General features: G+C 39.8%; 1 protein-coding gene across 13 annotated transcripts in view; it reads right to left on the bottom strand.

Moving 5' to 3' along the window:
* The window catches only part of LOC107266848 (histone deacetylase 4), a 94,572-nt gene that overhangs the window by 26,605 nt on the left and 41,297 nt on the right, over positions 1–26,670 (bottom strand). For 8 of the 13 annotated variants that reach the window (XM_015737777.2, XM_025084051.1, XM_015737783.2 and 5 more), the window contains exons 1-2: positions 24,783–25,107; positions 17,913–18,280 (exon numbers count right to left, since the gene is read on the bottom strand). The exons of 2 other annotated variants lie outside the window; for them this stretch is intronic. In XM_015737777.2, the coding sequence (XP_015593263.1) occupies positions 17,913–17,964 (52 nt within the window). In that variant the 5' untranslated portion in view covers positions 17,965–18,280; positions 24,783–25,107. Of the gene's footprint in view, positions 1–17,912; positions 18,281–20,362; positions 20,560–24,782; positions 25,108–26,670 lie in introns of those variants that run through there. 3 more of the 13 variants (XM_015737778.2, XM_025084047.1, XM_015737788.2) reach the window with 3 other exon arrangements.

Here is a 26,670-nt window from a genome sequence, read left to right as displayed (position 1 = left end):
AATGAACCTCTACAAGAGCTCTTTTGCGTAGTGCCAAATTTTTTTTAAATGACAGATGAACATGAAATAAATAATATGCCTGATGCTCATGGAAGATTGGATAGTTCAAAACATGAAAAAAATTGATAAGACTACAAACTATTTACAGGTTTGAAAGGTTTTTACAACGTAGACAAAAAATTCATTATTAATTCGATAATAAAATTTTTGTATAATTTGTGAAAAAAAAAAGGTATTTGGTCGTAAAAATTATATTTCAAATGTACTTTGGAATCGAGATGGTAAAAAAGGAATTTTCACGTCCCTCGACAGTGCCCTGAATTTCACCTTTACAATCCCTTAATTGAGTACATACGAAATATACAACCCCCTTACGGTCCCTCCATTAAATTTATACTAGGGTTACTGCAGCATTTCATCGTCAGGAATCATGAATCAATCGTAATTTATTTTATTATTATTCATATTAAACCATCGGAAGTAGCCTTTAAAAGTACAATTACTAATGCAATTTATAAAATTAGATATCCCACCCGATGTATAAGGTTAAATTACAATTATATCTGTTTCGGCCATGTTAAAAATTCCTCTAATCGAGCATATTTTTGGAAAGTCCGGTTTTCCTGCACGATAATTCCAGAATTTCTCTTGTCCCATTATAAATGACAGGAAAGGAGGTACAACTCGGCTGCACAGAAAACTATGATGATTATTGGCATTTATTAGCTCACTGCTTCCTGTGAGTCATCCTTCTATAAATATCTGTGCACAAAAGGTTCGTCAATGACGACTGACATTACTATGGTTACTGTGCTTTATGTTTGTGCGTTGCCAGTCACTATGAATTGCATGAGCGTCTGGATCGCAAATCTTTGACTGCAATCCGATAAGATTGGCGCTTTTTACTAGACTATTTTTTCAAGTAAAATTTGCGTAACAGACGCAAAATAAAACACGAGTCAAACGAGTGCAGTATTCTACGCCGACTTCGTTTACATGCTATACCGACATCCTATTCTATAATTGTAAATCGGATAATCGATTTTCGTTGACTCGGAAAAAAATTAAGAAAATCGAAGAGAATCTGCTATCCGATTCGCTGACCCGACTTAAATAAATTAACGTGCAAAGATCATTGTCCGCTAGTGGCACATCCCGAGTGGAAATTTATTCAGGCTGCCTGAGTTTCCGTCAGGCCCGGGTCAGGTTTTGGGAGGGCTGGCCTGTTCCGGCTCGCCTGCTCTTAGCCTTATCCGGACCTAAACTAATGTCGGTACGTTTGCCTGATCTGGCTTACCTTACGTCAGCCTCGTTAAGTCCTGACATAATATTAATACGCTCCACCGGATCAGGCCTTGCTTCCACCAGTTGAATTTGGGCTTGATCAGGTAAAAATATCCCGCATCAGGCAATTTCATAGCAAGCCCTATTATGGAAAATCTGACTTGGCCGTAGTCAGGCGTTATTCAGAGCTGCCGTATTAGGTGTGAAATCAGGCAACACTGAAATCGCCCTAATATGAAACTATATACATGTAATACAACCACCGGCCACCAGAGGGACAGGGATACCCGCAAGCAAAAGTGGGTCACTGAGCCGATATCAAGTATGTATACATTCAATAAAAAAATACAGTAAAAGTAGTATTATATATGTATACCATGTTCTTATTTAATACTGAATAAATAATATTCAAACATCCCGAGAGATATTTCATGATATTTTTGATTTATTATGAACATTTTTATATAGAAACTATCATCCGGGTTCTCTTCGGCCCTGATACATCGTATTCCGGCTGTAATCCGAGATGCAGTCCGCCCCGGGTCAGAAGCCTGATCAGGGCCTGCTTCGCAGTAGCGTTACACCCCGGATAAGGGCCTCCTGAATCGGCCTTATCTGGGCCGGATGCCGTTTTAAGGCATACTTTATCAGGGCCGGATCTGAGCCTGAATAAATTTCCACTCGGGATATACATTTGAGATAAAGTTTTAAGGACGCCTGATACTTGTGAGTGAAAATCAGTGAAAGTAATTACACTGATATTGTCATCCACGAATTCCTTAGTGACTGAGCACATTATGCTACAAAATGTAAAGATAGATTTAACTAAAGTAACATTACACGAACATTAACTAAAGTACATAACTAAAGTTATATTACAAGTAACTGTATCCCGTAGCTTATAAGGTACAATAAAGGACAATATAAACGGTCCATCCGAGTTAGACGAATGTATCGGTTTTATCAACAAAACGATTGCAGACGTATAATTTGGGTAATTTAACACAGATAATAAAAGAGCTGTTATTATCACGAAGATTCTAAGAATGATACAAATAATTCTAATCACAAACATAAGCCAAGTTCAACTAAAGTGCAAATACAATATGAGTCACTAAATAGCACAATCGCGCATACCCGTTAGACGAAAATGCGAATTCGCAAAGCAGTGCCACATTTCTCACTACGATAGCCGGTATGAGCTAATAAACTACGAGAATTCTAGAACGTTACACGTGTATGACTGTACAGTATGAGGTCGATCGATTCTTAGGCTCGCAGCGAGAAACATGTGCAAAGAACTTCAGGATAGGAATGGAATAGTTTTCTCATTTGAAACAACCTTCAGTAGGTACTGTTTAACCTCTGTTGAAAAAAGAAATTTAATCTGGTAACTCGCTACGCTTAACAGTTTTAAGATAAAGTATAATATTTCACTTATGAAATTACGAAAAAAATGTCGTATAATTTTTATTATATTTGTAAAATATTTGATCTGTTTTAAATGAAAAAAAAAAAAAGTATTTGAATTCACGATAGTAAATCATACTTCTAATTTATTCATGTCGCTGTACAGCTTGATCCCACTGCCACGCCATGTAATCCGCGAATACTGTATTACATGTTTACCAACTTACCAGCATTCCACGCGAAAGATAAAACGTCTACAGAATTAATGTAAATTGCGCTTAAATTTATAAAGTCCAAATGTTAACCCATTTGCATTTCAGATTTCCCAATTTTTCATATATTTCTATACTGAAGAGAGGGCAGTCGAACGCAAAGGGGTTAATATTAATTTACTCAAAAATACACTATTATTTGAACGTATATTTCGGCAAGAATGGCTGCTGATCAATCCAAATCTTCTAAAGATTTTTTGTTCGTAATACCGTTCAATAATTCTTAATTAACTTCATAGTATTTATGTCCACTAAATAGATAATCATTGCGAATTAAAGCTTAAAATAAAAAACAAAAATAAAATAAAAAGCAACTTGAAAAGTGCCACGCTATTTCCGATGTCGATAAAACGGTATAACGTCTCGCAAAGTTCTATGATTCCTATTTGATTTTCAAAAAAGGATCCCGCAATGTGATATCCTGGAAAATGGAAAATTAACGTAACAAATGAAAACGATATAAATTTCAGATAATAACAAAATAGGTCGAAAATCGTAAAGCATAGTGCACCGAGGACTCCAACAGGCTAAAAAGTGCAGCGGGAACTAAAATAGGGTCGGCACTCGACCCAAAGGTGTACAAGTAAAGTAAAATAAGGTAAAAGATAAAATGAAAGGGGATGAGTTGCCCGAGCGAACGCATAGAGGTCACTGCACGCTGCATTCCTTTGAGTCAAGTCCAAGGTTACGAGTCGAGTCGAGTCGAGTCGAGTCAAGTCGAGGCGGATCCCTGCCGTTAGTCCCCGTTCCCATCCGCACGCCGTGCGTCCAGCATATATCGCGTATCGTACGGTAGCCCTCCGCGTGCACTTCTAACTGTTCAACGGTACTAAGTCCTATGTGCGGAAGAGTCGCACCATGTCGAATAATTCTCGGAGATTCGAAGAGCAGACTGTCGCGCAGTCATAAGAATCCGACCGATGCTGGACCGTAGCCTCGATTATCATTCTAGCACTCGATTATATATGAAAGAGATTTAACATTGTCAAAACTGTATCGTTAACTTTATGTCCATGGTACAGCTTGATTATTATCAAAGTACAATAAATTTCAACCACTCCTTATAACGTGCTGTCTGTAAAAATCCTAGAAAGAATAAATTCGTACGTTTCATTTAGAGGAAGAATTTTGATGGTAGATTTTTCTCCCGATACTTAAAAAGGCTTGTCCTTTTGACATTTAGATATCGCCGCAAAATCTCTGATTGTCGCCTGAGAATCAAAATCCCATTTAAATACATTGCCTTCGTATTTCATGAGGCGACAAAAGAGATACGCAGTTAGCGGCGTAGGTACGGACACTCCGAGAACGTTGACCCGACGGCATCAGGAATCATGCATTATTTCGATACCCAGCGTTATCAGCGTGTGCAAATACCTACTCAAGTCGCTTGCAAGTGTTTCAATACCAAAGAGACCATAAAAATTGAACTCCTACGAAATGATCAGAAATCATAAATATAAGGACGCGTCTTTAGGAACACGTGGTGAGCACCGCGATGCCCGGTCAAATTCTTTGGCGAGGATGCGTGGGAAGACGACATTAAAGGACCTTCGATGTTCCTCGGAGACGCATCAAGACTTTTTTGTCTTCGTTTCAATAACATCATCGTACCGGTATATGCTTCGAATACACGTAGTCACGTGTGTACAGCCGCGATTTCGCTCAATGAATATTTATTTCCAATAAAAAAGAAGCTGCCGTCGTCGTGTCCTACTAAAGTAGATATAAGTTAAAATGCGCCACGAATTGACTGGACGTCTTCGTCTGGAAGAGAAACGGAGACCTGCCGGCTTCGTGTGAATAACCCTTTGGCATCCTGCACCCTCCTATGTATATGGTAACAGTTGCACTTGCTCACGTCGTGTGCGGCACCTGTAGCAAGGAACAAAGTGCTGCCACACAGGTTGACCGACTGTTCCAGAGGCTCGCATTCCAATCCTACTTGTACCTGGAAAAAAGAAGCGAGTAACCTGCTGCTGCCTCGCAGCATCCTCCAGGAAGATGAACCGGAGAAGCAAATATCTCAATGATATGCCTTCTTCTTTCGTGGCAATAAGACGGTAAGCGGAATCGTGCGTGTTCATTTAGGTAGGGATGGACTTGAGTTCAATATCTTAATATCATACATGTAATATTAGATAAGATTCTTTTAAACGGAATTCATCTAAAAATCTTGTCCAAGAGGCCTGTGCTAGTGTATACGATTATCCTCCTACCTAGAGCGAACACCTATATTGATCGATAAAGTGATAACGAGTGTCTCCTGTATACAATTAAACTAAAAAAAAAAAAACAAGATAGGGATCTTACTGAGCTAAATTGTTATTTAAAACGACTGCTTATAATGGCGGGGAAAACCTCAGATCGTTTTTACGTATTTATGTTGCGGGTCGTTAAACGTAAAAATTCCTCAGGAGATATAACACAGAAATGTAAGGGACAGCGAGATTATCTGTACTGATCTGTTATAGCGATAAAAATTACAATCGACTTGAGTTATTTTTATAACCAGTATAAGCCTCTATTCCCCTTATTGACTATATCACGAACATTTTTTATCAGCTGACTGTGCGGTCATTATTTATTGATCTGTAATCACGTGTAAATAGAATACGTAAGTGAACATCCATATGATTTATTTTGAACAAGGAGATCCGCTGAAAATCGAAAATAGAAAGACCACACATACATAGATATATTGTAAAATGTAAGGTGAGTTAGGTCGAATCGACTGTACCTGAAGATTCGATGTATCTGTTAAGAAAATATTCACACCGATTAGCTTCGCCATTTATTAATATTACAGATCGAATATTAAAATATAAATGCTCAATTCTCTAGCATTTTCAATTAAAAAGACCCAATGATCAGTCGGCAACAACTTTTTTGCCGGATGGTAACCTTTGATTATTCGTTAGATCGTTGTTAGTCGAATGTGGCCTAAAAAGCAAAATTAAAATGGATATCCATCTGTTCGCATACCATATAGACATACCATAACAATAACCAAAAATGCCACTCCTGGAGTAAAGTATCGATGACGCGTCATATTGGTCCAGATATAAAACTATACTTAAAAATATCTACTGCACATATGGTAATGTTGCCAATGCATCTTTTCAGATTTTGAAAACCTATTACGCACTTAGCCATAGAAAATATGTTTCCAGAGTAAACAAACATATATCTTGTCTACAGTTAAGGCGATTACACATGACTCAAATAAATCGACGTTCGGTTATTGATAATATGAAATAATTTTTTATCGGGTACTAGGTAGCGGGGTACGAGCCTAGAAATGTCGAATAGTATAATACTTCAAGCAATATAAACAAGCCTAAACATTTAAAGTCTTCGTATAATAACGATGAATACAATTTCGATAATTAAATTTTAATCTGCGGTTTACAATTGATTTGCACTTTTGGAAGACGTATATAGCAGGTTGACGTTTGGTGCTAAAAATTATTTTTCGAAAGATAGTTGGATCCGCATGATCGTTGACTAAATGCCAGATCAAGTGGTTAATACGAGTGCAATTGACGTCATTTTAATTTAATGAAATCACAACATCCAGATCCTCCAAGAATTAGTCGGTAAAAATTACTCGATACTCGCAGTCACTATATGGGAAATCATATTTTTCTAAGTTAAATTTGTACTGCGACAAAATATATCTATTTCTTTTACGAAGCTTTCAATAATTATTATTACATTTCTTTCAAGCTTCAACGATCTCTTTTTCTCTCCCTCTCCTTCCACGTTGATAAGAGAATAAAACCTGTATGATTCACACCGCGTCCCATTACGTATGAAATGATATGAAATAATAAGATACGTTACGCATTCATTAAATATAGAATATCATTAATCAACTTCTAGTAGCGAATAACGATGACATTGTGAATCATTAAAAAACAGATGTACACTGAATACCCCGCATGGATGTTATTGCATACAATAACATCATTTCTCAAGACATTAACAATTGTTTGTTATTTCAATATAAATTACACATATTTTCATTCGTAAGAGTTATTACTTTAATTTGATTTATCTATTAAAAAATATAAAGATATAAAGTTCCTTATATATCTCATACGAAGGGATTTTGCCAACTACGATAATCATCTGCGTTAATCGAGTTCCTTATTTTTTCCTTCATTCAGCCCTCTCGTGCTTGGTGGGAAATATAATATAAAAAAATTAAAATATAAATTGGCACAATCTAATGCTGCACTCCAAACACTTTAAAACACGAAAATTGAATAAAAACAAAAATATTTCTACTTACAATTTCTTTTGGGAAAATTTTGTCCACCAATTAACCCTAGTTACTAATGAAAATATCTTAAAAAATTGGGGATATAAAAACAATCCCTAAATGTAAAATGCAACCTGTACTAGTTATAGAGGTGCATATTGTTCCAAACCTACATTCACTACACGGCGACCCGAAACAGTGAAAAAGACGTTCAGAAACAGTTCTTAAGTTGTGAGCGTAAAGAAAAGCTACCCTCGTAAAATTAAAATTTCCAGTTTCTTGTCTCTAAACCAGCTCACCTTAGCGGTAGTTCTCGAGGAGAAAATGTGTATATCCTATCCCCATTAGTCGGTATACGACAATAAGGTTTTTTACAACGCTACTAAAAAAAATGTAGACACTAAAGGGTCAAGGAACTAATACGGCCGACCGTGTTTACGTTCGATACTACGTTCCCATTATACGTTGTAGTTACGTTCTTATAAATCAAAATTTTCAACTTGATGGTTACGTGCTCCTCGGTCCCTTTAAAAAAATTAACAAGAATTATTTATACCCGTAGGGCCCCCATAGTGACTTAAAACAGAAGAATAAAGTGCGAGAACGACAACAACGAAATAGAAATTTGTAGGTCTCGTTCGTCACATTAAAATATTTTGGTCTGCGCTGCAATTATTTTTCTCATAGTGGCGACGACAACAATCAACTTTCAAAACTGAAAAATGTGCATAAGTTAGTCGATTAATATTTAAAAATCAGAATCATCTCTGAAACACTTGGTAGCATCGTCAACTATAACTAATAGTAAGCCACTTCGATAAATGTAATTTGGCTATTGCCTCGTAGATGGCGCGAGACTCTATCGTGTCTGTTGAAATATATGTAGAAAAAAAAGATCAAAAGAACAGCACTTGCTGAGAATCTTAAACTTTAATAGAAAATTTCAAAGGCCTTTCTAATTCCTTGCGAGGAATGTTGAGTGCGCCAACGAACTAAGTCAAAAAATCAGGACAATTTAACGCCAGTTTTCATTCCCACTAAGTCTGTAACAATGCCGCGGCGGTAGTTGAACCTTCCAAGAAACGCATAATAGTACTGTGCGCACTCGTTACTGCGCACTGATCAACCGTACGTAAGATACAGCTACTATGTACAATCGCCAACTCAAGTAGTCTATTTTAAAAATGTATTCCCAACTTTCGTGTACATATTAACGTTTATGAATATCTCTAAATGTCAATGTCCTCGATAAAGACTTTTCTCTCGAGTTTGATTAACCGGATACGAATTATGTTTCGCGCATGCAGTGTTAAAAAGAATCCAAATTAAAAGTTCTTTCACCTACAGCAGCCTGCACGAAAGTCCACGTACAGACCATGCGTGGAGCTAGTAGATCAGACTCTAAGGTTAACGCTTTGGATCGATGATCTTTGTCCAAGCCTTCCACCAAGTCTCATGTAAAAGTTAACAAAAATTCTAACAGTCCGAGATTTTCGTGATTCCAGCAAAACATGGACGGGTAGGTATACCGTAGTCCACCACATCGGCAGCCGGCATTAATCGAGAGAGCAAATAATACGAAGCAGTACCAATCTCCAAGATACACATACGACGAATGAAGAAAGTAACGTGATATCGATGTCATGGGATTTTTAGTTTGCCTAGGAAGAAACGCGTCGACAAATCACAAGGCACCACGGGCACTGGGTCGCCTTTGTCCCGTGTCGTTCTACCACTTGCGGGATCCATTACTCAAGTCGCAGATAATGTACTAATAAATGGCCGTAATGCGATAAAGGACAGATCGAGTGTCGCCAATGTAAGTCGCGTAGGTGAGTTCGAGTAACGTCAGACGCCGAGCTTAAGGCACGCGCGTCAACTTATATAGAGCTAAAGTATACGTGGACACGTACTTAGCCACATACGTTATGCTCATGACAATGACTGTCTGACTCACGATTCATATTTCGCCCGACATTACGCTACAGGATAATTCACTCGTTTATTCGGAAGTTTACGAATTGTTGGTCAATGGTGCGAATTCGCGAAACCGACGCATCAAGCCTCAAAGTATGAACTGATTCAGCGTCAAAAGAATCGACGTGGACGAGACACGTATATTTATTTTTGTTAAGACGCAAAAACAACTTGATCAGCAACATAATGATCGACTGCGTTAAAGTTTTGAAACGTCGGACAAACATTTAACTCTGTTTAACATTTATTGGTGATTAAATGTTGACGGATCAGACGAAGGGCACCATGTCGCATACGTTGAAACGTGATTCGCGTAAAGAGGATTACTTCCTGGTAAGGGTATCAAGTAGGGTCTGGGATTAGGTTCATTAACATCTACAGTATTTGTGTATTATGTGTCTACGAGTCGAGACAATTAGGATCCACATTAATTAGGGTAATTGCCACGCTGACCGGCGAACCTCCTACAAAGCGCTCTCCGGATGTACGCACTTAAACCCCGCCTAACTACTAATTACAATGAATTTTAATATCTATCCGCCGACTACTGGATGGCACAACACAGCGTTGCTTGTCCATTGCCACAAAAACTTGGACTTTGCTTCAATTGATATTCGCGCGAAGATCACCGTGTATCGAGATAACGTTATTTAACACTTTTCGGAGAGAAGTGCCGACGTGTATTAAAATTTGTGCAAATACCGATACGCATTTTTGATCGACCATCTCGGCCATTAGCTCTGCAATGATTTATCGTTATATTATACAAAATTAAATTATGTTGCTGTACGAGACGTTAATGACACTTGAAAGTCGTGTTTAGTATGTATTCGGAATTTTTATACGTCGAAGCCGTAAAAAAGAGCACGCCCCACTGTCTAATACGAATTTTAGATTAAGTTAGCATGACCCGTTAGTAAGTTCGCAGCAATCGATCTAAAAAAAAAAAACCCGTATATTGTGACGGTAAACTCAGCGGATATCAATAACGTATAAAACTTGCATGTAAGTTCGCTCGAATTGAAAACCAATGATTCTTTTTCCCGGTTCCGAATGAATCCACGAGCGTGACACGCGTTTCGGATTTTCCTGAAAAATTGAGGTCACGGACGGTTCGATGGAAGTTATATTTACGGTATTTCGTAGAATAACACGCGACTCGATCCGGCATACAATTTATTAAGAGATTCCCGTCGCCACTCGGAGCTTCGGTTATAATTGCAGGATTCCATATCAAATATTCAGCAAAACTCGACTCTGTTTATTTATATTAATTCCAGACTGGCGTGACTCGCAGCTACGCGTGGGCGCCGCTGCTAACTGCGTCCTTAGTCATCGCAATTGATGGAGCTTCTATGTACATACACACCGACATACATACATATTATTACATTGTTCCGGTGGAAGCGAGGCTTTAGGGACGCCGCATGCAAAACTTGTCAAAGCGTAACGTATAGAAAAGTCAAACGCGCGCATGAAAAACTTCCGAAAATATTAATTGCGCACTCATCGGCGCAACATTGTCCGACAGAAACCAATAATATTGCATAGAGAAAAAAAAAAAGATAACAGCAATGCTTACTTCTCTGGTTAACAGTGAGTCCCAATTTGTAGCAGCAAAGTATACGTAATCGGCACAGCAAGAAATTACCTTCGGCGCAGTAATGTCTGCTGGTTGACTAAACAATCATTACTGTTTCACGCCGCTGTTCCTCGCCCATTTTCTATGCTACCCAAAACTCGCCAGCCAGACTCTTTAACCATTATCGTTTTTCTTTTTCCGTGTCTAAATACGAACGTGGTTGATAAGTAACGAACATATGTCAAGAACTGCTTTGTATGTTAGGATAGCTGACTATTTGCGCAAAATATACTTAATACGATAAAACCAAACAAAAACTCGGTTAGATTATAACATACCTCGAACGTTATTTCATTACGTAATTACACATAGCTGTATGTTTGATTAATGAATTTTACGATAAAGTTATACAATTATTATCACGTAACGTTGGAATAACATATTTACCTATTTAAAACGATTCTCGAGCCTCTAGGATTAGGGAATTTTTCGAAATTCTAATATCTCGTGCATGCGTACGGCACGACACACTGTGTTGCTGCTCTCGTTCTCGTTGCCACTGAATTGCGTGCAAATAATGGATTACCTAAATGGCTAAACACAGTGTGTGCGAGACACGCTCGCTCGATGAAGACCATACCTATGTGCTGGCATTACGTTACACGTATTCTCCACACGAGGAATGGTACTAGGCGTGTATTGTATATTGATTTTGAGAGTCCTCCCTGCCGCAGAATGTCTCCGTGTTATTTTACTGTTCCAGGTGACTGCCCAATCGAAACGCTGCCGAAATTCGTTCTTACTAAATTTAGAATGTCGGTTCGTATGACAGTAGTACGTTTAAACATAAAACAAAGCGGTTACGTCCTCTGGAAAGATTACGACTAAAAATAAGGTATCACAGATTGTGGGTCACGAGACAAGTTATTTCGTGTAACTCGTTCGAGCAACGGAATAAGTTTATCGTACAGGGCGGGAAGTAGAAATGAATAAATGTCATTTGGTGTCTTGGCATTTTTTTTTTTTGTAATTACGTCATTATCAATTAGATTCAATAATAGCGACGATTTCCAAGAACCTCGAGTCTGTTCGCCGTTGCACTCAGGTTTAATTACCAGTATGCAGCATAATATTGATAATGGAGGGAATAATTTACAGCCTTTACGAACGGTGATCAGACATTCGCATTGTGTTTACATCGTTATTATCCTATGTAGAATGTATGCGATAATATATTTATAAAACTGCGTAAAGTAATATTTAATGAAGGTCACCGTATTTCACCTGAATTAAAAGACGAATAATGAGATGTGCTTGAAAATAATAAAAAAAAAAAAAAAAAAAAAAAAAAAAAAAAAAAAAAAAGAAATAGAAATACTTATCATGAAAACTCGATTAATTTTCAATATACGATTTCAACGTAACGTCATCATGCCCTCGCACTTGCAATATTTGCACTGTTAATTAGAAACTAGTCGCGCACAAGTTCCTGGTCACGCAGTAGTAGTATGTTAAGTATGGGATGAATGATCTAGAATGAGTCCCACACAAGTCTAATTTGAGTACGGAAGCAATTATACCAAGTCACGTTAACACAGACTGTTGTCATACGAGGAGCAAGACTAGCTTAGTCAGACTTTTAAAAATTACAAGTACGATATTTCCTCGGTAGAACTACAGATACTAGACAATATATAAATGTGCAGAACAAAGCAAAGTATAGTTATAAATTGGCACACAGAAAGCGAGACAATATTCGCGCAGAGTGGACGCGGTCGTTATTAAAATAAGAGGTCTTCCGCACGGAAAAAACATATATGTAAAATTTATATGCAAAGATATGATTTTAACATGAGTACGTACATAAAAATATATATATATATATACATAACATATAGGCTGAAACGTATACACAGACGAAAAGTCAAAGTGGCGCCATCCGTTGCGAAGCGAACGGTACCAACGGCGCATGCCACTATTATTAGACAATAAATGTCGGTGTGTAGGTCAACGAGAAGCTGGTCTTGTATAAATACAACCGAGTGGGTACCGGCTCGTGGCAGAAAGGATGAGAAGGCAAGCTGTAATGGCGAACGAGAAATACGAAGTAGACAAGAGGGCGGTATAGCAGGGAATGCGTGGGAGAGGAAAGTGGAAAGGGCAAAGGAGGAGAAGGAGGGGAGGAGGGGAGAGGAGGGGAGGGTACAAAAAGATACAAAAGGGGGATGGACGGGTGACGAAGTGAATTACTGCTACCACGGAGGTTGCTGGTTGTTACCGGTAACGCTCGGGCAAGAGCTCTGGTAACGTATTAACTCGCAAATAATGTCTGCTTTGTTATGCAGGGTTATTCACGGCAAACGCACCAGCTGAAATTGGCCCTGAACTGGTCGTTTTAAGAATCAGAGCAGGGTGGCATCATTATAGAAATGAAAGTTAACGTCATGACATTGCTAAGATTATGAATCTCACGTTCTTTTTCACAAGGCCACCCTGGCTCGATTAACGGAATTGTTCGATCGGCGTCCAACTTCAGCTGGTGCGTTCGCCGTGAGAAACCCTACAGGCACGTGTGTTACGCGTATCAGTATATAACAGACGGTTATAGGTAACATACATATATAAAATATATATTGTACCGTGTAAAAGTCATTTGGTTGCTTCGATAAAAATTTCTGAAGGCCAAGCAGTGCTCTCTTGGAAGAATTTGGAAAAAAGTCAAGTCAAAAAGTCAAAACATAGGAATCCTGCTAAGGGAGACATAGATTATCGTAGTACTTGATACTGATGATATAATGATATTAAAAGTACTTAATGATTCTGTCTGGACATTGACTAAATTTTAGATAATATAACTCAGTCTATTTTCAATTTTATCGGTTTATGGAGAAAGAAAAATGTTCCCCAATAGAAATTCCATAATAAAAATTGAAGACCCGTTGAGGTTCTAGCTGGCCCCGTACTGGCCCGGTGTGGACTCAAGTCCTGGTCTGATTAGACAGGCTCTGAATTCGCCGAAGAAAATTTCTACATGGGTTCTTAAAAGCCGACAACGAACCGATGGGGCCTTTACATCTGATTTGTGAATCGATGGTTCTTAACGTAGTTTGTGCATTATAGGCATCACCATTCCCCAAAAACTAATCGAAGCGTTCGGTGTCCTTCTCCTCCAGTTCGTGGTCAACCCTGCTCCTGGCTTGATCTTAGCATTTTACCATCATCCTCTTTTCCCAACACCTTAGATAATAGTGGCTGATTGAATATTTAGATAATACCGCAAAGTAACCAATAGCACATTAATACAGTGTAACAATTTATTTGAGTCGATTACTGTGACGATGATTTGAGGCACATCATTTTAATGAAGTTTTCTACCCAGATTGTGGCTATCTTCGATTAAGAACACAATCAAAACGATAAAACACGTCGTGAGCGATATGAAAACTTTCTTCGTCGTTTGATTTTCACTTCTACGTAAACTCACCTCTTGCCATTTTAATCAGTTTCACATTAGACATTGTTATGTCGCAGAAGAAAATTAAAGGAAGAAGAAAAGACGATTTAATGTCATTATTAACTTGAATTGTCAAAATAATTACAGTCAATTTTGAATATTGCATCCAATAGTTATGTAAATGCACTTAAACATTTCACTTAATATTTTACTTAAAAATTGAGATCAATAATAACATTAGGTAATATATAATATTCTATTTTACGTATTCTACCTAGTGCGAGAAAGGTCAGTTATTTTATTTATATATCAGTTATTTATATATTATTGATACTCATGCTTTTCGGGTGGAAACCATCGGTATTAATAACATTTGATAATATATTAATACACGAGTTATATTAACAGCCCTCAAACAATTGTTAACAATTGCTCAAATCGTCAACAGACGTAATTTAAGAGAATAACAATTTATAGTCCGACACTAGTATGAAATATGTCTAGAATCTGTCATACAAGTCCAACTCCCGGCCACACGACTTGTCTCGTACCTGTCATTGTTAAAAGTCTGGTTCAGCAATTTCTGTTTTCTAAACAATAATAAATTTTAGTCTCTCCAACACTTAAAGTCCGAATTATCCAACGTTAACACCTCAATCGAGCTAGCACCGCCATAAAGGAAAATAAAAAAACGACTTATTGTACATTGTAATTAATGGTCCACCCTTGACATATATGAACCCTTAACCAGCGGTACAGCTATATCTTTCAATGCGAATTGTAGTTCCGAGTCGGAATGGCCTCGAAGGGTGCAGAGTTCGCATCGAAAGATGCAGCTGTATTCGCGGTCAAGGGTTGATATATGCCAACTAAAGGTGGAGCAATAAATACGGTATCGAGGTACCTTGAGAGCCTTTAATTCAGAGAGTTTTTAGCGCCATCCCTAACCGGAAGTGCTGCTCCTATCGAGAGATACAGACTGCATTTCCAATGCGGGAATGATTTGAACCCTCAAGGGGTTGACCATCAGATTCGGCATTAAGGTATTTCGAGAGCCTTTAATTCGTAAGAGATTTCGATGATTTACGGAACAGGCAACCTATACCTATGGTCTACTGGTTTTCGTGAAAGAGTCAATTCAAACGAAACAATATATGTATCTATCCTTTGAGCCTTTAATTAATACGTAACGTATTCCCACGTCAATACAATTTTTATTTATTTTACGCTGTGCCGGTGCCAACTGGATATCAGGCTAGTACCGCCACAAGCTTTTTTAAAAATACAAGAATCATTAAATTTTGCAAAATCAGCCCTTAAATTATGACTTAGCTTTGTGATGGTGCTAGCTTGACCGAGGTCGTAGAGACAGCTGGGTGGCAGCCACTGTCATCTATCGTCCCTACTTAAGATAAGGTTAAAGTACGTTGATAAAGTTTCTCAAGCTAAAATAGGAACCTCAACCCACAATCCTGGCTTCTATTAGTCTTCCGAGCAATCCGAAAATTCTAGCTAGTTACCGAACTAACTGCTCATCCGAAATTCTTTGAAGCGGCCAACGAAAACGCAGGGAATTCAGGAATCCTAGCGATACAGCCACAGTGGAAATAGATGTAGACCTAAAACTGGAACGCATGATCGGACATCATAGCTATGCGCACGTCTGGCGCAACGGCATAGAGAAGCGCAGTAGACCAGCAGCCGAAGACCCTCGGCAGTTCCAGTCCCGGACATACAGTTGTTTACAAATCGGTTCCGCACAGTATATCTGAATAATTAAACGTTCTGGTCTGTGGCGTCATGCGATGTAAATATCATCCAATCGTTTTCCCCAAGTAATGTCTTTGACGATACCAATGAATATATAACATTGTTACCAAGATTGTTTACCTCGTTTATAATCCCCGTTTACATGGTAACTTTGAGAAGAATGAGACAAGACACAAATATACCACGTGAAATGTCGTCTCGCGGATAATAGCTCTGCTATGCAGAAAGCAATGGAGAGATATTGCATAGTTAACTGTTTGGGTCGTGGTATAAGTCAATGTTACGGATCGTGGGGATAAACTTAACTAAGAGGTTGTATATTGAAATGAGAGACAATGCCACGAAGTAGTCCCAAGTATTATCGCACGGATACCCTACTGTCGTAAATAAATCCAGCCCTTCCCCATTCTATGTTTTGTTAATGAAAATCGAGTCACTCGTCCAGGATCCACCGCGTGACCGATAATTAGTTAACGTAAACAAAAAAATTTATTCGATGAACGTATAATCATTCCTTTCGATAAATATTGATATCTCACATATAATTATATATGCCCATGTTTTTCGTACATAAATTATAGTATACGAATTACACATGTACGAGAGCATACACAATTTTTATGTAATCTATATACGTATATTTTTTTCACTTTGTTGAACTCTCCTTGCCACCGGCTTTGTCTTTGTGACAAATTTAGATAGTCGCACCCTAAAAATACGAGCAACACTACGAGTACCAAACCGAACTTATTCCCGTCCGGAACTTCCACGTGTCTGGAAATGCGTCTGGGTGCGTGCGAACGCGCAGCATTCGTAGCTGCATCCCAAGATGAGAACCGATTAAACCTTGCCTGGTTAAAAGACGGAGAAATATTTATAAATTCGATGAACTCGTTGCGGCACATAATTGAAATACGATATATGAATTCCGTGACTAGAAGCTCCAAATAATTTTATAGATGGTTATTAAGAATCAATAATAAACAAAAAAAAGTGACAACGATAACAGCTATGGCGCAGTTCTAATGATAGCAAACCACGCACAGAGAAGTTAAAAAGAAAGAGAGAAGATAGCATATACGCTCGATCGTCGGTTTGTATTTCTGGCCGGTGGCCGATTACTAAGATTAGAAGGTACCCTCTATATATAGCATGACATTTGTGTACACTAGATCCTCTACTCCCAACCGTGTGTCAAACACGAAACGGTGCCTTGAAGTTGTCTTGCGGAAGAGATAAAAAAAATACGAGATGAACTGCAAAGTATCAAGAAGCAGGAGACAGGTGGAAAAGAATGCCAAAGTACCTTTATCGAGGTGAACGATCGAAAAACATTTTAGGTACTTTGTGCGCGCATCTGTCGAACGTGCATTACCGTGCTGGCGGTCCCGTTAAACACATTGTGCCATTTCTCATTTAAGGGCATTTCATTTTCTATTTATCCAGAAGCAATTGTTCTATATATACACATATACAGGACAATCGCTTATCAATATATATATATATATATATATTGATAAAGTTAAATATAAACACTTTTAATGATATGTTATCCGTCACGAGATAACTTGACCGTCTTCCTATCATATCTCGTTTGTGCCTTCTCTGCGTAATTCCTGAGTCGCAACAAAATTCTCGTCTATTAATAGAGCAAGCGAGGCCATGGAAGTGGAAGTGTGCAATACAGGTTGCGCAAGAGGCAAAAGGCAATCGCGCGCGATAAGGTCATTTCAACGTACAAGTAGAAGACGTCGCTACAGTGATACTGTAATGTAGAAACAATAGAGAAATAATTGAGAGATTTCGACGGGGCTCGAACGTGGATGGAGCATGCAACTTTATCGCCCTCGAATGGAAATATTTAAAAGAGTCAAAATCACGCAAGGCCATACATACCTAATTGATTTCTGTGGTGCATATTGTACGTAGCACCATAATCCAGGGCCATATGCAGCCCCTTTGCCGACGTTCACGAAAACTTACACTTTGAATTACGAAGCATCCGATGCGCTTTCTTGGTGGTCACGTGAAATTACACTTTCTCTACCCTCAGCGGGTTTAACGGTTGTGCACGTCGCCACTTGGGCAAATACTTGGTCCCTACGTCGACATACGTATATATTGATGTGACTTAAAGTGGACAGAGAAACGGCACGAGGAACATCAAAGGGCGAGAATACACGGGAGGCTTATGATACGAGTCTTCCCTTTCCTCGAATCTTTCAGCCTGCGCTCCTCCTTTGGCTTTTCCTTTCGGCACTGATCTGGAAAAGAGGATTAGTGGGTGACGCCTGTGTGACACTTGCAACTATTTGACGATGGCGACGATAACGTATAAGCTGCCTTTGGATCGAGTACCAACGAACAGATCGTCACGCGATGACACGCGAAAAATGAAAGCGAAGAAGAACTTTTTCAATGAAATATTTATCTTATCGCGCTTGCAACAGTATGTATGCGAAAGTCAGTTGAAAAAGTTCTTCAAAGAAAGATAATTTGACGCATCGACAAAAAAGTTAAGCGGATCGCTGCTTCCCTAAAATTCGTGCGGTTCGATAAGAGAGGGACGAGCGTCTGAGAATTATAGGAAAGATGATAAGGAAGAGCCAGAAGAAATACGTATAAACTGGCATAGGAGAGAGACGAAGAAAAAAGGATAGATGAAGGAATATATATATATATATATATATTCGCAGATTCCTGACGAAAATAGAGCCACGCCTTTATTCACAGATCTCAAAAAATAGTAGCGAAACTCATTAGAGGGACGTCGCTAGGACATTTTGCCGAGCAAAAATAGAGTTGTCAGCGCCGTTTTCCTCGTCGCCGGGGGAGGTGTGCTTACGTAAGCGAAATTCTTTTTTAATTTTGGCGAACCGCAGAGGTGCTTGAACCGGTGCCATTAAAATTTTTGAACGCTTCATAAAAAAAAAAGGAAGCATTTTTAGCCTCATTTTGTCCTTAATCAGTCGTCCTTGCTGCCGCACAAAAGCCAGCAGCTAAGCTTGAAGAGGTCGAAAGCCCAAGAGTTCGAAAATATGAAGAAGGGATCGAATATTGGAGACCCAAGCTACAACAGGAAGAACGTCCTCTCTTGAAATTAATAAAACGAAACAAGGTTAACTTTTCAGAAGACATCACATCGGCGAATCTCCTTCGTACGATAATAGTACCGACCGGTTAACTATTTTGCCTTACGAGCAACCCATGTCGAAGGACGGTAAAGAAAAGAAAAAAAAGAAGCAAAGAACGCCGCAAGAAGTCTGCCAAATTCTGATAGCCGCAAACTATAACTCGGATCTATAGATATATGGATCAATAGTATACGCCACTTCTCAAAGATCTATCGCGTTAATGGAAACTCCCGTGCGTGTGTAGAGAACATTTTTGTCACTAGTCCAATTCTCATTGACTCTAGAGGGTGACTATAAAAATAAATCAGTCGCGGTTATTTACGCGGCGTGATTAAGTCTGAGATACGTCGAGCGATCGCCGGAAAAAAAAAAGAAAAGAAAAAACCAAGTGAGAACTACGGGAGCAGAAGAGAGTTACAAGGAAAAAAAAAAAAAAAAAAAAAAAAAAAAAAAAAAAAAAAAAAAAAAAAAAAAAAAAAAAAAAAGAAAAAAGGAAACGAAGCTATAAAGTACCATCTTAATTTTGGATTCGGCAGCTGTCCATCCCCGTTCCACGTGAACAGACGGAAATAATGCGTATTTTCAACGGATCGATAATCTATTAATAATTAGCATGTAACTGTCGCTGCAAGCCGGTTCGTGGACTATTTTCAAAACGATCCGCTGCCCGTTATACTGTCTGATCCTACAGTGGTTTATAAAGGAGTCTGTACATATAGATCTTGCATAGATTCAAAGTGGACCATAAAGTCGACAATTTGCTTTCCACAGTCTTTGTCTGCCCTGTGAGACTTACGAAGACTCTTGCACTCAGAGACCCAAGTAAGTGCGGATATACCTAATAGAGATCTTTTTCAGGTCCCTCGGACCAATAACTTTTAGGTTAGGTTAGACGTAGAAGGAAAATCGTAACGTCTTCCACTTGCCTCACGGCACCCGATGTTTCCGGATATGCAGACTGGAAAAGGACATTTTGTCATTGAAAGATATGCGAAAGGGACGGACCAACGACCGCGTAATGGATGCATTCACGGTGGTGGACCGGGCTAACCTGACTCTTGGTGGGCCGAGGAGACAGTTCCAACCGAACCGCACCGAACCGATCTGACGCGACGCGATGACGGATCTCATCGTAACGTACCCCGATACGTCGTCGGTATTTCTGTGCGTTGGAGTGCAGACGCACTTAATCCTCGCATTCCGCGGTCTCACCTTGCTCTATTCGCTGCCATCTCGATATTCGCTGCTGGATACTTGTGTCGCTTATGCGCATGCGTGTTGAGCATTTAAAGGAATGCATCCACATCTATAAACATGTGTACATAAATTGCGATCGCTCCTGACGCCAGCGTTTTTCTTCCTTTTCGCAATTTATTGCTCCACTTTCACGAATCCCTTATTTTTCTTTGCTGCAAAAGGACACGCCATTGACAAGATGAAGAAAATTGAGATATATTTCCGTACGAACCCAACCGGACGAATTGACAAAATTTTAATAAAATCGCCGATAAGCAGACTCAAGAATATACCAGAGAGTCACGTAACTGTAGATTTCGGAATCGACAGTACAAATGGGAACAGCCGTCGATTCACGAAACACGAACGATTCCATCGAAAAGTCCGAGTAGCAGGGAAATAGAAGAGAAAGAAGAAGCCATGTATCTTACAAGCACGGTGGATGAAGGAATGTACGGCCAGAAGAAGACTGCTCTTAGAGTACACCATTCATTGCGTAAATTGATTCCGTGACTATCCCTGAGTGGTGGGAATGACTCGAGTGACGTCATCTACGGGTTCACCAGGTACACACTCCTATGGTGGCACATGGCAACGCTCGAGGGTCCAAATGGCCAAAGAGAAATATCCCGACCACAGGTTAACGTTAATTTGTTTACCGATGTAAAAGAGCTCGATGCGATAAACCTTCAGTAACTTTCCACCGAATAATTCTGCCTGCCCATTCGCACTAAGAAACAATTTCAAGGTCAACTTGAAATATAGATTTATTTGATGATGAGGTTGCGACAACGAAAGAGGCTAATTTTAATCGAGAATCCTAAAAAAGGAAATTATATATTTTTAACGAAAGCTGGTTGAGTGACACTGGCGATCCGTTACAATTCTATCGCCCACGCTTTCCACGATACGACGTTACACGGTGACCAAAAGCGAGTCGCCGCCTTATCGTTTCGATGCTTCGGCTCGTCGACAGCCGCGTCAACAGGTCGTCCGCCGTTGCGGCGGAGCTAAGAGACTTCTGTAGTCGGAGCGCAAAGTAAAAAAGAGAAAACGTGCGCTCCTCGCCAGAGTCTTTTTTTTAATGACTTATCTTTTATACGGTGCACGTAAAACAGTGCATGTCGATTATTAAGGCAGAACCTGAAGGGACCTTTGGAGCTCAAACGATCGTCTTAATTTCGGAGCCTGAAATTGACAGCTACCCAGAGACTTGAAATATAGAATACTTTATTTCGATACAGCGGCCGACGTATCCGTAAACTTAGCAGCATCATTTGGGCAGACATTTAATAATGATATATAGAAAAACATTGGAGAAACAATGCAGCGCGGTCCTCGTCCACTGCATTCGTGTAGAAACTTTGGACTTGAACGTCTCCCTGTGTGTCTGGAATTTCTTGACTCCTACTTAAACACGCCTGTCAACTACATACGATATCTCGATCGATAGACTCTAACGCCCAATATGTGTCGGATGCCAGTGTTATTTACGACCGCGACAAGTGCCGATTCCACATGGCCGTTCAAGCTGCGCAGTCCTCGTGAGACTTCTAAGGGCGGATTCAGACTATGACTAAGCGACGGAAAAGAAATTGAAATGTTCCGTTGATGCTTTCTTATTTTCGTGCAGCTCGGGCTACAAGTTCGTGACGTAACCTATCCGACCGTGAAGACGCTTGTGATGAATAAAATATCGTTCCGAACAAATCGATTTATGACATGTCACACAGATTATCAGACGAGTCAGCGTGCGACCGTAGCTTCATTTTCAAGAATCTTTTCAGATCTGGAAGCAATTGCAAACGAATTCTCAAATGAATGTCTATATCGACGGAGGTGATGGATTTATCGATATTCATGATCAATTGTCCTCTCTACTGTGTCTGCTCAAATGCTTTATGACTACGAAGAACTATTAGAAACTATCAGTCGGATATTGAACTTGGGAGAGACTCCAAGCTCTAAAGAGACTGCCTGGGGCAATTATGACGCCACGTCGAGAAGGAAAAATCTACGTCGCACTCGCGATCCGACCGAACTGCTGACACGTGCCGAACCCCCGTCGACATTTTACGCGTCCACCGTTAGAGCCTTAAGGCAGCGACGGTAGAGTACCGACTGGCCACCTTAGCAGTCTTAATCCATCCAACCTTCGGTTCGAACTCTACGCTTGGGTTGCGCTGAACGTATCAATTGCAAAAAAACTCCTGGGGTCTGTCCCATCTCGTATGTCAAGAGAAACCATACTGAAGTGCTCCAGATGTTCAAATGCTATCCGAAATGAAAAAAAAAAAAAAAGAATAGCGTTTCTCGAGACTATGTTTGGTATTCACGTTCTAGATTCGTTATCAGTAGGTACATCTACGCCGAGCTGACGTCCTTCGCTTAAAATATAAAAGGATTTGGATCTTTATTCCGGACGCATTGAAATTTTATGAACTGGCCGCAACTGGACGTACATACTGTACGAATAATCGCTATATAAACAAATGATTTGCGAAGAACGTCGATGACGCGATCAAGACTAAAAAAGAGAGAGTAGCATACGCAACGAAGGCTCCACGCGATGACGCGGAGTTTCTAAATGCATGCTCCGAGTAACACTTGTACTTCGACCTATCGGAAGTCATTCGTTGACCCGCAGACCCTGACCTTACTACAATTATACAGGGTCGTGAGACTAGATAAATATCTTGTCGTTTCGATTTATTTCTGTCCACCTACAACCCCTACAAACATGTGGTATCACCGCGCGTGCACGCACATTGCCCATGAGAATCGAACGGCTATATTGACTTACAGAGTTTTACTCCAGCGGGAGAAGGGCTCATTGTTCAAGAATGCGCGCTATGTTCGACAAAGGCTGTTGTAGTCGCGATGAATACATTTCTCTTGTCCGAGAGCTCTCTCTATCTCTCTCGCTCTCTCCAAAGATTGAAATAGCTTTATTGTTAAGATAATATTTCCGAGTTTTTAGCATTGTAAAACAAGCACACGTTTCTTGTCACGAGTAGGAAAAATAGGTAATATCGATTAACCTTACTGCCGCGAAACCAATTTTCCATTATGGGAGTGAACGCACTCAACGCCCATCTCGCGGAATCTTTTCCAACTACGCAGAAGCGGTCGCCGTGCTTAGACGAATAAAGAGCACGCAGTGACTAATCCTGGCACTTTCTTTTGAGACATTTAAAATTACCCGCGTAAATCCGTTCACTGCACTGTCTGCTCTGTAGTAGATTATGCTAATATGAACGGTGAATATTGTGCTCGACAGTCAAATACGACGTGTGATTCAAGACAAATTGTTTGCGATGCAAAGTTTGAAAACGTGCCGGAAACCACTGTCTTCCCTAAACCTCAGCTAAGCCTTGTGTTAACGAACGTCTAATTTAATCCGGGTATTAGTCGGGCGCAAGTGACTTGGTAAGGATGGTCATGGTTTCGTGTAGACAAGATACGAATTTGATTTTAAACGTCGCACGTGTCTAAAGGACGTTACCAAACGAGCGAGCTAGCGGATCGACTTACCTCGTCATCGACCTCTTCCTTTACAATTATGAAAAACTATTTATCATTCATCCAGGTCTTTGGATGCGAGAAACACGTGCTTATGTTCCACAACCATCATTTCTCATTCGACGAGCACAGACAGAGTGTCCATTCCGTTACAAACGAGTAAACACAGATTGACCGTTTTAGTGTTCAGCTGAGAGAAGAAAACAGATCTGTCCCACATAAATAAATATTTTTGAGTCAATAGAGTGAAGCCATGGCAGGGTTAAGCCACATGGTTAAGCGCCAAAAGAATGTCAACAACGATAGATGTTGCGCGTTCGATCAGCGTTCCGTGTCAGACGCCTTTAACACATATCTAAGTATGTAGAAATGCCAGCTTCGAAGAATCTTCGGCCTCTAATTTATTAATACACGACCAGATCGATAAACCTGCTGAACGGAAGCGCTACAGCTAGTAAGACTCGCAGATAAAGTTAACGCTCTAATGTCTATGCAATTCAAATAATTCTAAAAAATTAAGAGTCCGAATAATCAACTGCTATGATGACAATCAAAACCTTTGACCAGAGTGCGAAGTGGGTTGAACTTCGGAAAAGAGAGATAGAGAATCGTAAACGAGATACGTATAACGAGGGTCGTGTGCATTGCGTGACAAATTATAAATATCACACGAACGGCGCATTAAAGTAATAGATAGCAGAATTTCCGCGAAAGGGAAAAAGCTCGCGTGTCCCACAGGCTCACATCGCGCTACAAAGGTGAAATCGTGCAACCACAAATGGCCACCACGAAGCACAGCAGCGTCGTCATCGACATCAATAAGACGCTAAAATATATATATACGACTGCTAAACGTCAACCGTTCGAGTTTTACCTCGTGCAAAACTTCACTCGAAATAATCGTGCGTCACTCTTGTGGCCTAATTATGAAAACAGAACGAGGTTCAGTCTGATGATATGTTGGTGGTATTTCAGCAAATATTTCTTTTCTGTTATTTTTAAAACACACTTCTGACAGTCCTGACACAACACAGCAGCGATTGCTCGCGCGACACCCTTTACGTAGACAGCAGTATCAAGCGCGCGCGCAAAGATGAGACAGCGTAAATTAAAGTGACGACAAAACATCGAAACGGCAAAAATTGCGATGTGACGATATCACTCAAATTCATGCACTGTAGACGCGAGTCGAACGCGAACTGCGGACCTTCCGAAGGTTTCGCGCCTCGTGAGATTCACGTCGCGCCCAGCGCCGCACCGCGGCGAAGACTCGAAGCCACCGTGGTTATTTTTAGAAACGCGCATTTGTTTTCCTCCACTCCCGCCGTTAATTCGCTGGGATATCGAGCATGCGAGAGCACGGAGCCACGAGAGCCGACGATCCTGCCGGTGGAGTTACAAACTTTACTATTAGATTAGTTGCGAAATGACATTTTTATAAGTTTCCACACGACCAGCTATTTTCGTCGGACCATATTATCGCACGAGCTGTGTCATTGGTTCGTTGTCCCTGAGATGATATCGACGCACTCAGAACTTAAACACGTTCAACAGATATATTGATTTTTGCTTTAATACGAGAAATCATTGTCTCCAGTAACATTGAGGCGATATTGCAATTGCCAGTTTGCCTTCTGTTATACTAAGATCGTTATTATAACGCAAATTTATAGGAATTTCATTTCACAATGATGAAAGTCGAGGATGCATTCGCGGAACTAAAAAAGAAATCTCAGCCAAGGCCAAACCCTGAAGAAAACTTTTGTGTAGGTTATACGAAATGATAGCGAAGATAATTATGATCACGTATATAACACAAGGTTAATGTATTACTGATTCTATCGTCTTATGATTTTGACGACACAACTAATATTGATTTGTCCAATAAAATCTGTACACGTATTCTAACATTTATATCGATTCAACCAAATAATACTCACTATTCATGAGCCTGGCAGAAACCAGTTCCCTGATACAGTCTATTTCGAATCTTAAAGAGTATCTGCACAAGAAGGAAACTATTATTAGAATAATATAACATGATACACATATAAGAAGCTATGACCAATAGAAAATCTAAGAACGACTAGATTTTCTAATTATTGTATATGGAAAGTACACTCCTGTATTGAAATTATTATCCAAGATAATATAATCATTTAGGGATACGATCCACCTTGGACAAGTTTTCTCTTAGCAGCGTTACACGCAATAATATACCATACAAATGTCTAGAACGTATTACCTTACAGCGACGCAACGCTATGAGATATTAAAATGCCTATAGGTCAGTTCCGCGTTCTTCGCGTACACGGAGACCTCTCTCGGTGAAAATCTACAGTAACACGGAACATGTTTACAGGCGGCTCCCAGAGCGAGTGACGATGAGTGTTATGTCAGAGATCTATCGGCTGTGCAGTGCCATTAATGATTATGCAATTCCTTAAGCATCTTACGTGAGTAAACCCGCTGTAACGAAGATGCTAACATACATGACTTCATTATTATTATTATTAAGCGAATTTCCGAAAAAAGTTCTTAAACGATCGACTCCTCGTTGCTCCTGGTGTTGCTGATGTACCTGCTGCCTCAACCCCTGAACGTATCCTGGTTCACGTTTTTTAATCGGTCCTGAGAACGTCGGGAATCGCGTGGTCTTCCCAAGTGTAGAGTACAGCTATAACTACAGGATAAAGCCGAAGGTCTTCGAAACGACTGGGAGAAACCTAGGACTCTGAAACAGCGAGACACCGCCTCTCCCC

This window comes from Cephus cinctus, unplaced genomic scaffold (assembly GCF_000341935.2).
Source record: "Cephus cinctus unplaced genomic scaffold, Ccin1 Ccin1_scaffold0330, whole genome shotgun sequence".
In the NCBI taxonomy this organism is placed as follows: Eukaryota; Metazoa; Arthropoda; class Insecta; order Hymenoptera; family Cephidae; genus Cephus; species Cephus cinctus.
This window is presented reverse-complemented; position numbering and strand designations above follow the sequence as displayed.